The sequence below is a fragment of the Haliaeetus albicilla genome, chromosome 4 (genome assembly GCF_947461875.1).
Source record: "Haliaeetus albicilla chromosome 4, bHalAlb1.1, whole genome shotgun sequence".
In the NCBI taxonomy this organism is placed as follows: Eukaryota; Metazoa; Chordata; class Aves; order Accipitriformes; family Accipitridae; genus Haliaeetus; species Haliaeetus albicilla.
In genome coordinates, this window is record NC_091486.1 from 19,715,952 (window position 1) to 19,734,906 (window position 18,955).

The window sequence follows — 18,955 nt, forward strand, 5'->3', positions numbered from 1 at the left end:
GTAACCTGATCAGACATAGTAACTGACCCTGCTTTGATCAAGAGCTAGAGAACCCTTAAGGTGCCTTCCAACTTGAATTATCCTCTGATCCTATCAAGCCTCTCCAAAAGAGAAGATATTCATCTGTTCATAATACAGAGAGAACCTCTTTGCTGGCTGCTAATAGCAGCATGCTTAAAAGACCCATTGTATGGCCAAGGACTTAACTGAGCAGGTATGACCTGTGTGACATACTTATTTGTCATGGTATTAGCTTTATAAACTTCAGCCAGTTTATAAATGTTACCACGTTGTTGCAAACACCCAAACTCAGTCAGTATTAGAAACTGTAAGATCATCAAGCTATGAAGGGCTGTATTATTGAAAGATCCCAAAAGGTGTAATTGTTTCTCCAGTGTTTTTCCTGGTGTGATATCCTGACGGTGTGCAAGAATGATGATTTACGTCAGTATGTACTGATATATCTTCATTGCAACATGTTGCATGGCTCTTCTCACATTGTTTCCCATGTGGTTTTTCTCACTGCTTGCTTAAATCTTGTCCCCACTTCCTGCAGGAGAAGGTAGGAGAAATTAAAGAGAACTACTGGCCATTACTGCAGTGCTCCCAGTTATCTGAAAGCTTTTGAAAGCCCACATGTTATTTGGAGCTGTAATAGTCCCAAACAGATAAACTCTGTGTGTGCAGACCAATGCTGTATCACAGGCTCAGTGAAAGTTATTTTACTGTCTTTAAGATGGAGTTGTTCTTCAAGGGCAGGTGTTGTCTTTGACATAAGCTTTTTCATAGGTGTTTGGATTTCCAGCAAATCTTTTTCAAAGGAAAATACAGGAGAAGCTGCATCCCATTGGCTTTTTAAAAGGGAAATGGAATCTGACCATGGAATGGTCAGAGTAGATATAAGGAAGAAATTTTTCACAATGAGGGTGGTGAAACACAGGATCAGGTTGCCCGGAGAGGTGGTAGATGTCCCATCCCTGGAAACATTCAAGGTCAGGTTGGATGGGGCTCTGAGCAACCTGATCTAGTTGAATATGTCCCTGCTCATTGCAGGGGGTGGTTGGACTAGATGACCTTTAAAGGTCCCTTCCAACCCAAACTATTCTATGATTCTAATGTTTGGGAACCCTGTGACCAAATAATGGCTCAGTAGTAGCTTGGGGTCTGTGAACCCACACCATAGAATATCACTGCCTTCACTTTCCTGGAATGGTAAAAAGCAGTTCCCCATACTATAGCTACTGTGACTTTGTAGTCTTTAAAGAACATGGAAAAGGTATATAGTTATAAAATTACGTTCAGCATCTGGCCCTGCTATAACTTTCTTCAAAGTATTTTCAGATCTGTTAAGAATACTTTTATGCATGTCTCCATCTCCTCTTAACACAAATTGGTTTTTTTCCCCACATCACCAGATATGATTGTCTTTTCTCATTCATCAGATACTTCCTTAACTTGCTTTGAACTTTCTGTCCCTCATAGTACTCTAATTCTTCCTAGTGTTCTTCTTGTGCCATTTGAGAAAATGAAATCTAGCTACTGTAGCATCCAGTTACAGATGATGATATGTGGATTCTTTAGCCTAAAATCTTCAGTCTTCTTGTTTGGTTGTTTTTTTCCAGAACTGTATCAAAAAATCTTTCTCCTTTTTTTTCTCTTTTGCTGTTTGGGGTTTTTTGGTTGGTTTTTTTTTTTATAGGAGTCAATACTGTGCCCTGGCAGTCAAAAGGGCCAATCATGTCCTGGGGTGCATCAAGCACAACATAGCTAGCTGGTCGAGGGAGGTGATTGTCTACACTGCACTGATGCAGCCCCACCTTGAGACCTGTGTGCAGTTTTGGGCACCTCAATATAAGAAGGACATCAAACTATTAGAGTGTGTCCAGAGGAGGGTGACCAAGATGCTGAAAGGCCTCGAGGGCAAGACTTACAAGGAGCGGCTGAGGTCACTTGGTTTGTTCAGCTTGGAGAAGAGAAGGCTGAGGGGTGACCTCATCGCAATCTACAGTTTCTTCAAGGGGGGGCAGCGGAGGGGGAGGTGCTGATCTCCTCTCTCTGGTGACCAGTGATAGGACACGAGGAAATGGAATGAAGCTGCATCAGGGGAAGTTCAGGTTGCACATTAGGAAAATGTTCTTCACTGAAGAGGTGGTCGGTCACTGGAACAGGCTCCCCGGGGAAGTGGTCACAGCACCAAGCCTCTTAGAGTTCAAGGAGCATCTGGATGACACTCTTACTCATATGGTTTAGTTTTAGGTAGTCCTGCGAGGAGCAGGGAGTTGGACTCAATGATCCTTATGGGTCCATTCCAACCTGAGATATACTGTGATTCTGTGATTTTGTTCAAGGGTCTGCTCGAAAATTAAGGTAGATGCAGAGTATCACCTTCTTCAGAATTGTTTAAGATTGATTGAAATTAATGAAATATTATTTTATATATTGTACATACAATATATTGTACATAAAATGTTAACGTAAATGATATAGTAAGTGAACCAAGAGAGTGTCTTTATTTTTTATAAACACTAATAGGACATTCAGAAATTCAGAACATACAGTTGTTTTGAGTAATCATATATGATGAGTTACATCTATGTGTAGTGGTAGAAGGTCTTTACTATCAGTTTAAAATTAATAATGCAATAAATAAGACTGACCCTTACTTATGTTGCAAAAGCTTAATTTAGTTTATTCCAGACTGCTGAACAGTGATATTCCACAAGCCCCAATTTTATTAATTGTACTGGTGTTTCTAAAATTATTTTTTAGGAACAGTTAGAAAATGAGAGCATGAAGTTGAAGCAACTTGAGGACAACAACAATCAAAAGGAAAGGAAGCTTGTATCTATTATTTCCAACCAAGAAGATAAAATAAGAACTCTGAAAAGCAAATTGAAAGAATTAAACGAAGCACAAAAGGGTATACAGATGCCAATGTATAAAAGGGAGGTAAGATAAGAAACCAAGTAGAGATAAAATGAAAAAAAACAAACATTTGTAAATTATTACTTTTTTCAAACATGTTTATACTAATTATTCTAAGAAACTGTTTTTAAATTTCAGCATTATATAATTACTAGGAAATGATTAAAGTATATAAAGCACATAGGAAACACTGAACTATTAAATATATATTGGTTGGTTTGTGTGTTAATTATTTTATGTTATGTCATTAAAATGTTAGTAATTGTGAAAACTCCAGATTAGCTTTTCTGGTTTATAATTTTCAGTTGGAAGTTCTCACCAAGACTGAGTTGCTTTTTTCACTTTTATGCCACCCTACATTTCTTACAGAATAGCGTGCAGAGTGCTATTCTGTCCTTGTGGGATAGCTAGAGTGCAGTCACGGATGTGAATCTGACCATGTAAACATATTTTAGCTAGCTAATTTAAAGTGAACCTAGGTAAGGGTAGGACCATAGCAACACATAACTTGTTGCTATTAGACTTGCCAAGCATTGCTTAAGTTACTGTGGCAAGCATTTGTAACCCGTGTTGCCAGGTGTAAGGCAGCTCAAATGTGACTATGGGAGCTGCAGTTGCAGTTTAGTGCAAGGTAAGACAAACCTGTATGCTATGGGTGTGTGATTATAAACAATGTATCACTGCAATCAGCTGATTTGGCAGACATATGATCAAGTTCTGTGTCTGATTTGGAGCACATATGAACTACCGAGGCCATCTGGTAACGTAGATCTAGTGGAACTGCATCTTAATGACTGGTTATTATAAAAACTCTCTTTGATGCCTTGCAGATTTAAAACTATGTAATACTAGAGTGAACCACAAGGTGGTAGTCAAAGTTAATAACTTGTTTTAAAACCTGCTAGAATGCTTGAGATACTAGCTTGTGATGTGTTCGTTGAAAATTTCAGTGAATAAATTGGTTTTTAAGAGCTAAAATAGCTGGATACCTCACTAACAAGTTTATACATAATCTTACCTTATACATGATTGAAACAGAATTACAGTCAAGCAATATTCTTAGAACCAGTTTCCTTTCAAGGGATTATGAGCAGAGGAATGCCACACTGGGTTGCTAAGTTAAACTAAAAATAGGAATTTCACACAAACAGTAAAAAGCTGCTTTTGTCATTTTGTGAATGTTTTGAGAGCTTCCAGAAGGAATAGGTGAAGGATCCCATGACATCTTTATTTATATCAGGGTGAAGAGCAAAATTAATGTGCTAACCTGTGATCAATATTTTCATATTTTACTTCAAGGTGAAAAGTAAGAAAGGTGTTCCAGATAAGCCTGAATTATCGCTAGGGATCTCTGGTATTTCACCTATGCCTGAAAGGTAAATACTTTTGCAGCATTTTTTTAATTTGCTTTTAATTGTTTTTTCTGCCATTAAATAAGACCAGCCATTTCCCTCTTTTCTACACACTACCTTAAAAAATGGATGGGGGGAAGGGAGGAGCAGGAGAGGTCAAAGAGCCAGTGTGGGAAGGTAATAAAGCCAGCAACTATGCGGAGTCATAGCTGGGGCTTTGCAAGTATGTAGGGATAAGTTGGGAGGAAGAAAAATAGCCACTTGGTTCAGCAGGAGGTTGAACTGTGGGAAACAGCAGTGGATGTTAATGCTGGGTTTTGGATAAGCATTAACTCTCTTCAGAACAGGAATGTACAACCCTAATGAATTAACTGATGGCAGCACAGCAGAGGAGCCTGCTGTGCTTGCCAGGAGGAGGTCTGGTAGTCAGCATGAAGAAATAATTCTTGGCCTGATCCGTCCTAAATGAGAGAGTTTGAAACCAGGTTTATCTGTAAGTTGAAGCCAGCTAGCCCTTGCTATGACGAAGGGACCAAGAGCAGTATATTTCCTAAGCAAGTATTCCCTCTTCTGTCAGTGTTTTGGCAAAAATATTGACCAAAGTCTTAGGTTTGCATTTTTCACAGGATAGGCAGTAATACCACTTTTAACAATTTTGCCGAGGTCAAGTAGAGGATTCTCTAAGGTGAGGCTAGGAGAATATTAGGGAAAACTATCATAAATTCTTGCTGTCATCTTATACTCTTGCCTAGGCATCTGCTTTTGGCTACTCTCGGACATAGGCTAGGTGAACTACGTGGATCTTTAGTCTGACTCACTACTACTGCTTTATGATAAGAGAGGAAATAAGACTGTGATATGATAAAGACTTTTTTGTCTTTACTGATTTATATCTAAAAAATGACAAACCTTTACCTGTCTTCTGTCTCCCTGCTCTCGAGTAGCTCCCTTACTTTACTGTTTTCTTGGAAAGAGGTATGTGACTGGTAAGATTACTGGTAATCTTACACTAGTAAGATTGTAGTATCACAAATGTCTAGCAAATTAAGATTGATTCATCTAATCATATGTATATTTTAAAGCTCTGATTAGAAACTTGTGTTAAGAATATTTTTTAATTTCTTCTTTATCAAAACACCTGAAAAACGGTCAGAATGTAAGTATTAACAGTAGCAACTTTTAACTCCTTCTGTAGATTGTTTTCAAATGAGATACAAATAGACATTATGCCTTCAAAAAGAGAAACAGAAGTACAGCAGAAGTAGGAACACAGCTCATGACACTCCTGATTGCTATAAGAATAAGCGATAAAAAGGAAAACAATTCACTGGATTAAAGAAAAATCTGGTTTGAGCTCTTTTGGTACAAAGATGCAAAAGAGAACACAAATCCAGTCTGTCACCAACTTCACTTTTATCATGCTTGAAGTTCATTTTATAAAATCCATGATACTGTGCTTAGAAATATAAATTACTCAGCAAGCTTATCAAAACTTCACAGTGGAATTTTATGGATGCATCAATAACTGAATAACATAGTGCCTTTGGGCAAATAAAACTCATGCCAGAATGAAGAACTATTTTTACCATTCTCAGTGCAGATAACTAAATATCGGATGTCCATATGATACTCTGGAAAAGATACAATTAAAAAAATCCCTCAAAATAAAAGGAGAAGTCATGTGATATTGTATAAAACAGAGAAGAAATGAGTTCACAAGCCCCTCTCCAAAATGTCAGGTAGACAGAGAAGGAAGGAGCAGTAACAAATGCTTGTGTGTTCCTTCTCCTGCAAAGTCTGAAGTGCACAGAAAGCAGTGGAGAACAATTAATGTTCACAGCAGCAGCACCTTATTTTCCCTAGAATGAGATGGAAACAGTACCCTTGTGAAAGATAAGCTGTTCCACAAAATACCTGAGGGAACTGAAAGAAATGTAAAGGCTGGGTTTTTTTTTTTTTTGGGGGGGGGGCGGGGCAGGGTGTCCCTGCAGGGTCAGGCCCTAAGCTCAAATGTATGTGTGTATGATATGACTAAACAGCTCTTTGACAACATTTTCTTTTCCCTTTTCTGCTTGCTTTTACTGAGGAGAACAAAAATACGTATACATATGTTGAGGAACAAGGTATCCAAGAAAAGTAGCTTACACTATTGTTTTTCTCTAGTTTGTGGGTGTGACTAGATTAAAGGTCACAACAAGCTGAATTGGTTGACTTTTTAATTTACAATTTTGATCTTCCAGGGAGAATCTGGAGACTATTTTCCAGGACATGAAAGAAGAGTGTCATCGAATATGTATGCTAGCCAGAGAACAAACAGACCAACTGAGTAAATTTAAGATAAAGCCAGAACCTGAAACTGGTAATATCATACTTAAGCTCTTATTGTGATTCAACTGTTTGAAAGCTTTGCTTTATATTTGAAAATACTGTAAATTACACATACATAGAAGTACTTCTACTGTTTACCATCTGCCTTTTTCAAGTCTGTTCACATGGTGCTCAGTATTTCACCAAGAAAACGCACCGCCAGTTTTGGCATTCTATGACGAATGCTCCAAATCACATGCTATAAAAGACAGTCATCACATCAATGGCTCTTGTAATTGTTTTGTCCCTTGGAGTGAGAGGCAGGCACTTACTACATGTGATATCCTATCATATTGTGTGAATGACAGCACTTGCTTGCTTTTAATTTAGCTGTCAGTTCGAAAGATGTCTGTTATGAATGTCTCTAGCCCCATATCTGTTAGAGGAAAACTGCCGGACTGAGGACAGTCAGAGGACTTATTTTCTAGACTTCCTTGTGCAGAGTTTTGAATACTGTTTTGTTATATGGGACAAGAGCTTAATCCAACACTTCCTGAAAACAACAGAAAGGCTTGATTTTTATTGCACCTGGAACAGATCCGGAATGTCCGGTTCTCTTAATGCTTACATTTAATATAATGTTAATATGGGTATTCCTTACTAGCTTTTCTTAATAGTAGGATCAGAATTTTAAGTGATTTCAAAAAACACCTGTCAAACTTACACAGTTGAAGCAAAGGACACAAATTTCAGCACTTGCTTCTAATTTAGGTTATACCATTACTGAAGTTTTGTTACATGAAGTGCTAATGGGTAGCTTGTGGCTTCAAATTGCTATTTCTGAACTGTATTGTTATATTCTGATTGTACACTACTAAACTTTATTATTTGGGGCTGGGAATTTTGGGGGATGAGTGCTTGGCAACTTACTTCAGAATGGTTTTGTTTTCCTTAAATAAGTGCCTAACTCAGCTGTGTGAAAAGCTATACATGATACAGTTGCCTTGATTTCTGTTACTTCTGTGGCCCACTTTACTACAATATCTGAGTGACGTCAGAAGGCTGCTATACAATAAATGTGTACTGAAGTTATTATCTCACCTGATTAGGAGTAACCATATATATATTATTACCATTTTTGTTAATAAAGTGCCGAAAATGAAGGAGCAGTTCTCAAAACAAAGGGAAAATATGGTCCTACTTCTGAATAGTTATTGTTTAAATATTTACCTAATTTGGAAACCTAGTGGGAGTTTGGTACCTGAATACCTTCTAAAATCGTGCTCATGGTGCCTAACATGTTCTTGGCACCATGTGAAATGGTGTTGGTTCCAGCTTCTATTTCTGCCAGAACACTTCAGTTAATATATGCAAGTATGTGTTAAGAGTATGGGACAACATAATTTTCAGTAAAATGAAAGTGTTTATAGACATAAATCAAAGAGAAATAGAATTATTAGAACAGAATTATTTCCTTTTATTTCTGCTCTGATAGTTTTTGTGTCGGAGCTAATGTTTTTGAAAGAGAACTATGCCTCAAACTGATTTCAAAGAGAAAAAATAAAGGTTAAAAAGCCAAGAAGGAAGATCAAAAACCGCTCAGGAAAAATATCTCAACACCACACCTTTAATAACTATACTTCAGTGGACTATTTAATGTTTTCTTCATTCTTTTTTCGCAGAAATACAGTTTTCCATGCCAATACAGTGTACTGATAAAACTGATGAACAAGCAGAAGAGCTTTTTAAGCCTCGGGTTATAAAGGATATAAATAGAGGTGCATCATGCATCACATCTATCACACCAAGAGGAGTGGGCCAAGATGAGGACAACAACTCTGTAGAATCACTTTCTAAATTTAATGTCAAGTTTCCACCTACAGACAATGACTCTGCTTTCTTGCAGAGCACTCAGGAAAAACCAACAGTTCCTTGTACTGGTATAGCTGAAAACATGCTTCAAGATCATCATTTTAACCTGGAGCACAGAGACCGTGCTGTTAACCTCAGTAAATTGGAACCTAACTCATTTGAAGCTCATGGAGTTGATCTCATGACCTCAGCTTTACAAAGCTTAACTACTGTTGACAAAACAAACCCCCCAAATCATGCAAACATGCCCATAGAAAATGCCTGTGACAAAACATGTTTAAAAACAACAGACACTGGTTTCACATTTGTACCTAAGCACACAAACCAGGGTGTACCTGAAGTAATTTTTTCTTCTTTAGAAGCTGCTGGGACAACCATCAGAGGTCCTCATCAGGTATCTTTCTATAAATACTGTACATTTCAAAAAATGGCAATGATTCAGAAAACCACTTTGCAAGGATCTTTGAGACAGGATTAACATATTTTATGAGGTATCTCATCAGTCTTTTTTTAAGACAATATCTCTTGACAGTTCTTCTTCCTGACACTGAAGTGTGTGTACAAGGCACTTTTCCAGTGAAAGGCCAGGAATTCAAGCAGATGTAAGGACTGGATATGCTTGCAAAAATTTCAGTTTATTTAGATATTAATTGTTTCTATATCTGTTTCCAAGCTGTCATTAATTGTAAGTTGCCCCCTAGATTGCTTTCTTTCTACACTTGATCTCAGTTGAATAGGACACATAATTGTTTTAATTGTTTTTAATGTACAGCAGAGAATATCACAAATGGACTAATTAAAAAGCTGAACAGATAAATACTTCACTGTGGAAAAATTATCTACTTTTTATCTCAGTCTGAGGTATAAACAGCACCCTATTCCTCCCCTCTAAGAAAACTTAAAATTTTTTCTTCACAGTTTAAGCAGTCAAGGGGGAAAGCATATTTATTTTTTCAAATGAAAGGAAGCTCACTAAAATACTTTATTTTAGGTTTATATGGGTACTTCGGGCTTGAATTTCAGTTATAGCTACTTGAAGTCCATGGCAGGTTCTGAAAGCAAGGCCCAGTTGCTGTAATGCAGAAAAACATTTCAGCAGGTTCCAACAATGACATCTCTGAATACTTTGCTTCTTTTGTGTAACATCCTTTCTCAACTGAAATTGCTTGCAAAGTTATTATGGACCTTTATAGACTGATTTTTTTTACATTTCTGTGGCTTCTCTCACACCTTGTGAGAGGACAGCTTTTCAAGAATAAGCAAATAGCGATATTTAGGAATTCTGTGAGGGTGGATTTGGCATATTTTTGCTATTTACATTGATGTGTTTTTGTGTTCTTTGGTAATGACAAGGTACGTGCAGCAGAAGAGCTTTACCTCTCAATTTGGCCACTGCATGACATGCAAAACTAGCATTTGGAAAGTGTAGGACACGATAGCTTTGATATTTTCTTCTCCTAAAACATATCCAGCCAAGTTTAATTTTCTATTGCAAACCAGTTTTGGATGAAGAGTTTAAAGCATGGAAAGTCTGCTGTTCTTCGTCATTGTATTTTGAACTATAAGCCTGATTTTTCAAAATGTATTTCAAATACGTATTTGTAATGTAGGAGATCTCAATTTTATACCAACTTCCTAATCACAGTTTTTATTGTGCTTTATTTTTCATTAGGTCCTCAGTTAAAGTTGTGACTGAGTTAAACAAATTAAACCATTTATTTTATCACTGGTAGAATTCCTGTGGAGCTGTGAAGCATTCACTCCATTGCTTGTTACTATCCTCTTTTTCTGTATTTGCTCTCCAGCTTGTTCTTTTACTAGTTAGTCTGTGTATTCATTTTTCAATAGATGGCACCCTGCATTGTATATTACAGCAAGTGAAACAGCTGGTATGTGATTATAAATTGATAGGGGAGTATGCAGCTTAAAAAGTAGAGAAGAATTACGGTTGAATAGCAGTAAGCCTTTGGTTTGATCATTGGTATTTCTGCAAAATAAATTAATTCAGAGCCATCATTTAAAATGTAAATTATCTGCTTTGTGGCGAAAAATGTAACAATGCTAACACCTGGAGAAAAGAAAACTAATGGTGAACTGTTTCAGTATTTGTAAGTCATATCTACAATAGCACTGTAGAGCATATAGAACATTGAATAAAATGTTGTATCTTATCCAGAAGCTTGTTTGAAACAAGCCGGTATTACTTAAGAATCCATTAAATATACGTTCTCTGTATATCCATATATTTAAACATCAATCACCTTTATTCAGCTGCCTTCAGAAGAGGTTAAGCATTTTTCCCAGTGAATTGGACTCAGCTTTAGAGTTTTTTCTGTTAATTGTGCTAAAGATTTGATTCACAGATAATACATATGTAGATTAAAATACTAATGTTTTTTAAAAGTTACTTGCATACGTGCCCTTTCAACTATATAAACCTTAGCAAAGGTTTATGCATAAACTTGTTCTTAGTATTTTTACCACCTTTCTAAGGAGTAGTTACACTGCTTACAGCTTTCATCATCCCTGCCACTGGTGAAGCTCCAGTAAGGAGGAATTCTATACCTGATTTTTTTTTCCCTAGTGTAGATAAAACTTTCAAGTATTTACTACATATGTTAACTTATAAAATGGAAAACCCCATAAATGCAATAGATTTGGCAACAGTAAGTTCTTGGAACTGCTCTCAGTTGCTGTAATAAATTTAGCTCTTTCCTTCTATGTGGATACTAAAAGTGAAAACTCAATACTGTTTTCTTAGGATGTAACTTTTTAAAAAAAAACATGTGACTGAAAAGAGCAGCAGATTAAAATAAACATGGATATTAGTGGACCTAGGATTTTACAGACTACATTTAACTGAGACTTGCATATAGATGCATGTGTTTATTGGTATTCACAGTTTGAGGGGGTTGTTTCTACCAGAAATATTTCTAAGAAGGTTCATGATTTTAAAAGCAAATTGATAGTCAATTGATCTTAATCTGAATATTAATGTTTTTGAAATGGAACATCTGCTTAAATATATCCCTATTCTGAAAAGCATATCAAGCACATGCTTAACACTTAAAGAAAGAAGTGGAAGTTAAGTGCCTGCCTCAGTGGATTGCTGAAAGAGTACCTCCCCTTGTGCTTCCAAGATTAGAAATCTTACTATGTCTTTTGTGGGGCTTTTACAATACTATTTTATCTTTTTTCAAATGGTGCTTTACATTGTAAGTTATTAGAAACAAGTAATTCTAAACACATTTCTGCAGGGATGTTTAAGTGTGTCAGTGTCTAGATAGATTTAATATGCAATTTACACCAGCAACATACAATAAGTAGACTCTTTGAGCTGAAAAAAGTGGTGTGATTGCACTTAATTACTAATTAGTCAATTTAATTATATGGATTGCTGACCATAATGAAAGACAGTAAATCTGCCATTGCTATCTGATAAGCTAAACACTGTTTAAATAGGGAATGGACAGGAAATTGACTCCAAGAAGTTTAGCTGGTTTAAAAAGAAGGTTTAACTACTATGAAAGCCAGGTTAGTTGTACAGTGAGTTACCATGGGAGGAATAAACAATAGATTCTAACTATTTGGCATGATGAAATTTGAATAAGAGCTGAAAATTAAAATTCTTGGGTAAGTATCGATAGCAAGAAATCTAAAACTTCTCAAGAAACTACTTTCTGAAGTATTCTTGCTTGCCTTTCCATGTGCGAGTGAAGCAAGAGAGAAGAAAACTGAGCCAAAAAACTGTAGGGCGCTCTCCTCTTCTAGGTTCCATCCCCACGTAGAGCTCATACAAGCTTGCTGCCATTCTGTCTACTTTGCAGTCACAGCAGTATGCATTTAGTTTTCAATTTACTCAAAACCTAATCATCCTGGCCATATAACATAACTATGTATTTTATCTTGTGCTGCTAATACTAAAGTAATTAAACTTAATTTTTAACTTTACTTTGAAAACTGGTAGAAGACTTTTCGATTCCTACCTGGTCTGATGCTAAATAATTAGTGTGCACTCTGACTTAAAGTATGTATCAGGCTGAAGTCCCTTGAACTCCAATGTCAGGTAAACAGACTTGCTGGCTTTAAACTAACTATCTCAGGGACCAAGAGCAGAACAGCTGCTGAACCAAGTTTAGCATAGTTTACAGAATTGTCTGAATGCATGGATAGATATTCAGATGGTCCCATTGAGTTTGATGCTGTCATGGCAGAAGGAATCCCAAAACAGATTATTTGAGACACAATTACACTAAAAGGCAGTCAGAGCAAATAAGTAACTTAAGCCATATGACATTGGTTCTAGTCATTTTGTAAGTAAACTGAAAACTAGTTATGCGTCAGTAAGAAGAGAAATAAAATATTCACATTAACCCTGTACAAGAAACATTTTATTCTAAGGTAAAAATGTGTTTTCTCATTTCTGTTAAATGGCTATTACGTACTATTAACTTCTACAATAAAATACTGAAATGCAAAGTTAAAGAAAAGCCTTAATATGTATCAGATTGATATTACAGTTTTTTGCTTATAGCAGTATTTATCATTAGTAGATAACAAGGCATTTTAAGTGTTTGCAAGGATAGTATGTTTATAGAACTTTAAAAAAAATCAAAGTCCTATCTTGCTTTTCTTAAATGAGAACTCTCTAGTTAATGTCTCTGGCCAGACAGGTGTAAAGGACACCTAGTTTAAAGAGGCAGGGGTTTTTAATTTATAAATATAAACCACAGCATAATGTAAACCACAGCAATAATCATTTTCTGTTTCTTTTAGCTCATTTGGCAGCCTCGAGACAATGATTTGCTGGCACAAGCTTATACAGACTCTGAACTGAATCAGTGTGGAATATGTGAATTCTGTCGAGAAGTTTTCCCACCATCTATAACATCTAAGGAAGATTTTCTTCGGCATCTGAATTCCCACTTTAAAGTACAGTCTTAATGTATGAGAATTCAATGGATCACTGTTTCTGCATACATTTGATTTTTTTTATTCAATAGATATGCTAAGAATTTAAGAATTAAGACTTCTTGTAACAAGAACTCATGGCTGAAATTGTCAGATAAGCACATTTTTAATTGTCCTTTGACAAGGTAAAATGAAACTGTCAGTAATTCGTAGTATTGCTTTTTATGCTTCAATATTACCTTTGAGAATGATGCTAAACAACTTTTTTTGGTTGGGTTTGGTTTTTTTTTTTTTGCAATTAATCATTGCATGAATAGGCCCAAAGTCATAATTATATTAATGAGTGTGGACTTGCAGGAGTAATGCCTTAATCTGGCTGGGGAAATTAGTGTAATGCTAGGATTTTTTTTCTCAATATCCGGTGATGTGATTATGTTCTCCTTGAAGTAAACAGGAAGAGAAGTATGCTCTCATTTTTCATTTCTATTATAAAATTTTGAAATTTAACTTACAATAGTGAACCTCTTAATTCAGATTCTTCTAAAATCATCACAGTAACTGAATGCCAAGAGTGCCAAAATTAGGATAGGCTTGTTCACTAATGTAACTGAATGGTTGACTTTCCCAGATGAATTGTTTACTAGAGAGAGTAATGAAACACAGGACATAAATGACCCTTTTGCCAAAATCTAATGGTAGCAATTTTATGGATTTCTGTTACATGTTACAAAAAAATAATGATTTTGTTCCTGTACCTTTTGATCATTAATAATTAGTAAAAATACTTTAATGGAAAAGGTTATATTAGTATGAAGGATAGAGCGAGAAAAGGTTAAACTTTCCCTAAAACTAAGAATACCAAAGATTATTTACCTTTCCTTCTGGTTTGCTATGAAGGACTACTTAAGTGTGTTACAGCCTAGAAAGGAAAGGGGAAAAACCTTATCACCCAAACCTCAGTGACTTCATTTTTAACCTGAATATGCTTAGTGGCTTTCTCAATGCAATTTAAATTTGTGTTTAGGTGAAACATTGCTTTCTGATAAAGTTTGCACATTTTCTGGATTTATTTGGGATCAAATTAAAGGGGGGGGGGGCTTTACTAAGTAATTTAAATTAATGATAAAGGGCAACTTGGAGCTTTTTTTTTGCATTTGAACTGAGTATAGGTTTTAGTCCTGATATTTGATAATTAGCATTAATATTTTTATAGCAACAAAGCACAACAGTTTCTCTTTTTAAAGATCTGTTCGCAGGTGACCAGTTGCTGGAAGAATTAACACCTGCCTAATTTTTAGAAGTGGATTTTTCAGCAATTGTTTTCTCTATCTTAAACATCTCATGTTTGTGACTGGCTGTCAACAGAGTGTACTGTAATAAACAGCAGTGTAGTGCATGTCTGCTACATGACCTGGATAAAGAGTTTGTTACTATTAACAACAGCTCCGAACCCCCAGCGGTCCCCAGCGCTGAGGACGAGAGGTTCATCCCTGGCCTCGCCGTGCGGCGTGTGAAGTACCTCCCCAGAGAGCACGGCGGAGGGTGGTTCCTGGGAGAGGCAGAAGTTCCAGGATTGGGAGGAGAGACGGGGATTCGCACATCTCCAGCCAGCCCGGCGCAAAACCGACTTGTCCTCTCAACCGTGAAATTCGAGCTCAGGAGCTCGCGTTATTAAGAGCTGAACAAACTGCGAATCACCTCTAAAGCAAATAAAGTCATCTGTTCCTCCCCCCCGCCTTTCCCCCATGAGCTCTTCGGCGGGCGGAGAAGGCAGCCCTGCGCCGAGCCCCAGTCCCCGCACTGGGCCGCGGTTCTTCGTTGCTGGAGGCAGCCTTGGCACCCCGGCCCCGCCGGCGGAGCTGCGGCCTCCCCTGCAGCCGGGGCGGGCCGGGAGGAGAGAGGGAAAGCGGGTGGGACGCGGTTGCCCAAAGGCTTTTGTCGACCAGCAGAACCCATCCGTCTCCCGCTGTGGAGGACGGTTGGAATGTTTCCTCTCCGCTATGGGAGCTCCTGCATAGTGCGGCGTCTTAGGAAGCTGTTTAATTCTGCGTGCTTAAGACTGTTGCTGCCTGAGGACGTCCAGATAGGCTCACCGATCAGAGCACTGCGAGGGGCACTGGTCTGGTTTAAAAATACCTGAATAAATCTCAGGCTAAGCAGTTGTGAGCGACTTGAAGTGGGAGGTGAGTGCGGTCCCTAAGTGGGCCCCACTCATACAGCTTTCCTGGAGGAGGCTGCTGCTGCCAGGAGGGACATCTGCTTTATTACACTCACCAGAGGAGGCTCGGTGTTCCTCCCCTCCGCTCCCCCTTCCACACAGGCTCAACTCAGCGGAGGAGGTTGAATCCAAATGGGAAGTGGGACTTCATTAGAAATAATAATAATAATAAATCTGGGGGGAGGAAGCGGAACTCGAGAGAGCCGCAGGCTCGTGTCAAGGCGTGCTACCGAATTCCTCCTCTCCCAGGGCTAGCCGAGTCCTTCCCGGGGTAGCCCCGGGGCTGAAGCTGCTTGCAGGGCTCCCGTAGGGGTTCCCCTGTCCCGCCGCCCCGCGCCGACAGTACGCGACGCGTGAAGCCCCGCGCTTACAGCCCGTATTCGCGGGACCTCTAGTTCCGACTGGAAAGCAAGGAAGCGAAGGCTCCCCTTGCCTGTGTGGAGGTTTCTGAGGGGCGTGCTGTGCCGCTACGGCTGCCTCAGCCTGGCGCAAGGGCTCGGTGCCGGCGGCTGAGGAGAACACATGTAGCTCCTCTGCCTCTCCGGCTAACTCGACAGCTGCTCGTAGCTCCAGTAATTAGACTGTCAGTGCTTGTTAGAGGAGAGGAAAACGCTCCTATGACAGATTCCACGAGTCCTCTGTTTTTTAAGATCTCACAGAAATCACCAGAGCATTAACTGAGGTCTCTTCTTTCTCTGGAATGGGAAGGGAAGAAGTTCCCTCTGCCATCTCGCACCCCAGTCGGACCTCCCTTCCGACTCCCGTGAAACACAGTGAATTCACTCTGAGAGGCTCAGGAGAAGTTACCTTCCTTCCCTGCCTACCCGGGAGGAAGAGAGCGCTTCCTGGCCGTGTGAAGTTACTTTTAAAATCACCTCCTCATATTGCTGAATTTAACTAAACAGATAACTCAACAGAAGTGCAGTCTTTTCTCCCTTAACTGAGCGGAGGAGTCGCTCCACACACGATCCTTCCCCATCGGAGATAATGTTAATTCAGAGGATGCTCAGGAGAGGCTGTTCCCCCTTACGAACAAAAGCACTGGAGGATCAAGCCGAGTTGCTCCTACCCCCACCCATGGTTCACTCAGCAGATGAGACTCGGAGGCGATTTCTTCTCCTCCCTACCGTACATTCCCCTTTCCCCCGCAATCATACAAGGTTAACTCAACAGAGGAGTCTCAATCCAAATGGCAACTGGGATTGCATTAAAAAAAAAAAAAAAAAAAAAAACCACTGAAGGAAGGGGGAGAAAAAAATCAGAAATAGGGAAAGAAAAGAGAAAAAGCAGCAGGCTGATTACGAGGTGTCAAAACTGCCAGGAGCAAGAAGGTGATAGCAATCAGGGGTGAGAAGAGTGCGCCATTCGTGCGGGGCAGCTAATTATCCGTCTCATTTGAGAAGAGCAGCATTCGAGGCAGCAGCGTTCGCCTGCTGAACGGTGACAGATTGGCGCGGAGGAGAGGGGAGGTGTTAAAACAATGGAGCCGGGCTTGCGAGCGCTGCTGCATGCTAATCAGCCCGGCCTCCTTCCTTCCTTCCTTCCTTCCCTCCCTCCCTCCTTCCCTCCCTCCGCCTGCCTGCCGCGATCCCTCCTTCTCGCTGGCCGCATGGCAAGCCCGACACAATCAGGCCCCTCCGCAGCAGACAGCACCACACCCGGCAGAGGTGGTAACCCAGAGAGAGTCCCGGTGGGACGGCGCGGCGGGGCAGGCAGCACCCGGGGGGATCTGGCAGGCTGGTGGGTATCAGTGGTAGATTGCAGACCTCGCCCTCGGTGCCCAGGCTTCCAGGAGCCCGTCAGTATGCGTCCTCGCAAGGGGCAGAGGCGAGGAGGGAGCTCTTCGTACACGTCCTGTGGGTTCTTTATGCTGACAACCCGGCTCCCCCTTCCCCGCCAGAGGACAGACGATAGCCGGCAGCGCAGGGCGGTGTTGCCTGGTAAGAGACAACCTACCGCCGAAGCCCCAGGCCAGGCCCGCAAAGGTGAGGGAAATGCAGAGCTGTGCCAATTACTGACGGGCTCCAGGGGCTGCGTTGCCCTCTTAGCTCTGCACAGTCACTAGAGTCCGGAACGCTAAACACGTTGTAAGCAAGCTGTACGGCCTCTCTTGGGCGTTTTGCCTCTCAGATTGCTTGGCCTTGCGAGCCTGAATGACCGCACGTATCCAGTTTGCACCCTGTGAGGAGGTACAAAAAGGGCTGGCCTTCCCTCGGACCAGGAACAACCTTTCCCGTTCACAAAAAGGGACGACAGGGTCTGCAGAGAGAGGAGCAATGCTTTGTGCGGGATCGCTTTGGCCCTAGCTCTCCCAGAAGGTCCACGCTCGGCGGGACTCAGAGGGCAAACCCTAGAGCTGGAGCGTTAGCAGCCCAGCGACAGCAAGTGCTCCGCTCTGCCAGGGAGAAGCAGAGGAATGAGCGTTGGAATGTTTACTCTCCAATATTTCTCAGTTTCCATTCCATCCTGCCCTGAAAGATTTCTGATTACTATACACTTCAAAATAGTATTTATTACAGATTTACATAATCTGTATGTTTTATGTTAAGGGAATAACACATTGATGCTGTACTACTGAAAGGAGTTAATCTAAACTACATAGTGTCTGCTATAACAGAGTTCCAAGTAAAACATACCCTTCTTTCCTGGCACTGACAAGTAACACATATCCAGAAGGACACTGCCCGGCACATTAGGTAAGGTGCCAGGTGAAGCCACTGCTCCACTCCTGAACCTTCACTGGGTTATGGATCAGCACTCGGCAAAATTAAAATTATATGCGTCTCTGTGTAACCTCCCATTTAATTTAACAAGTGTTATTTCAAATAGCATGTGCCTGTTTTACAACAGGATTCATGTGGGTAAGCAAACACCGAAAGGGATTAAACTGGTATAGGCCTGAGGTAAGCAGCATGATAACTCAGGTTGAATGCTATTTAAAATAGATTTGAGTGCATGTATGGATAGGCTGTAGTAATAGCGTTTAAATTTTGTTATTCTAAGTCTGTCGTTGAGTGTACTTGATGAGATTGTCCATAAGCATACAGATGGTGAGATTTTCATGCTTCTGTGGCATACTGACATCTCAGGCTGTAAAAATAAATTCCCAGATCGCTGCAATACCTAAGAAGCAGAAAAATGCAGTCCACCTTAATGCTCAATATTCGAGTGCTCTATGTTTTAAGAGATTTTATAACACTAGATACACAAGTTTGTGCAAATCGGGAATACTGATTTAATAGATTTACAATATAAAGCAAAATTCAAGATAACCTTTGTGCCCTTTTTAAAGGAGCTTATTTTTTCTGTGCTTCTGAATTTAGACATATGGGGGATGGAGATAAAAACTTGCCTTTCTTTGCTGTTATCC

At 39.7% G+C, this 18,955-nt stretch overlaps 1 protein-coding gene across 5 annotated transcripts in view; it reads left to right on the forward strand.

Moving 5' to 3' along the window:
• TANK (TRAF family member associated NFKB activator) overlaps window positions 1-15,096 on the forward strand; it is a 29,123-nt gene extending 14,027 nt beyond the window's left edge. For 2 of the 5 annotated variants that reach the window (XM_069781230.1, XM_069781229.1), the window contains 5 exons: window positions 2,770-2,949; window positions 4,225-4,301; window positions 6,518-6,636; window positions 8,267-8,850; window positions 13,233-15,096. In XM_069781230.1, coding sequence (XP_069637331.1) covers window positions 2,770-2,949; window positions 4,225-4,301; window positions 6,518-6,636; window positions 8,267-8,850; window positions 13,233-13,400 — 1,128 coding nt within the window. In that variant the 3' untranslated portion in view covers window positions 13,401-15,096. The remainder of the gene's footprint in view (window positions 1-2,769; window positions 2,950-4,224; window positions 4,302-6,517; window positions 6,637-8,266; window positions 8,851-13,232) is intronic. The other 3 variants (XR_011324305.1, XM_069781231.1, XM_069781232.1) reach the window with 3 other exon arrangements.
• Window positions 15,097-18,955: the final 3,859 nt, after the last annotated feature.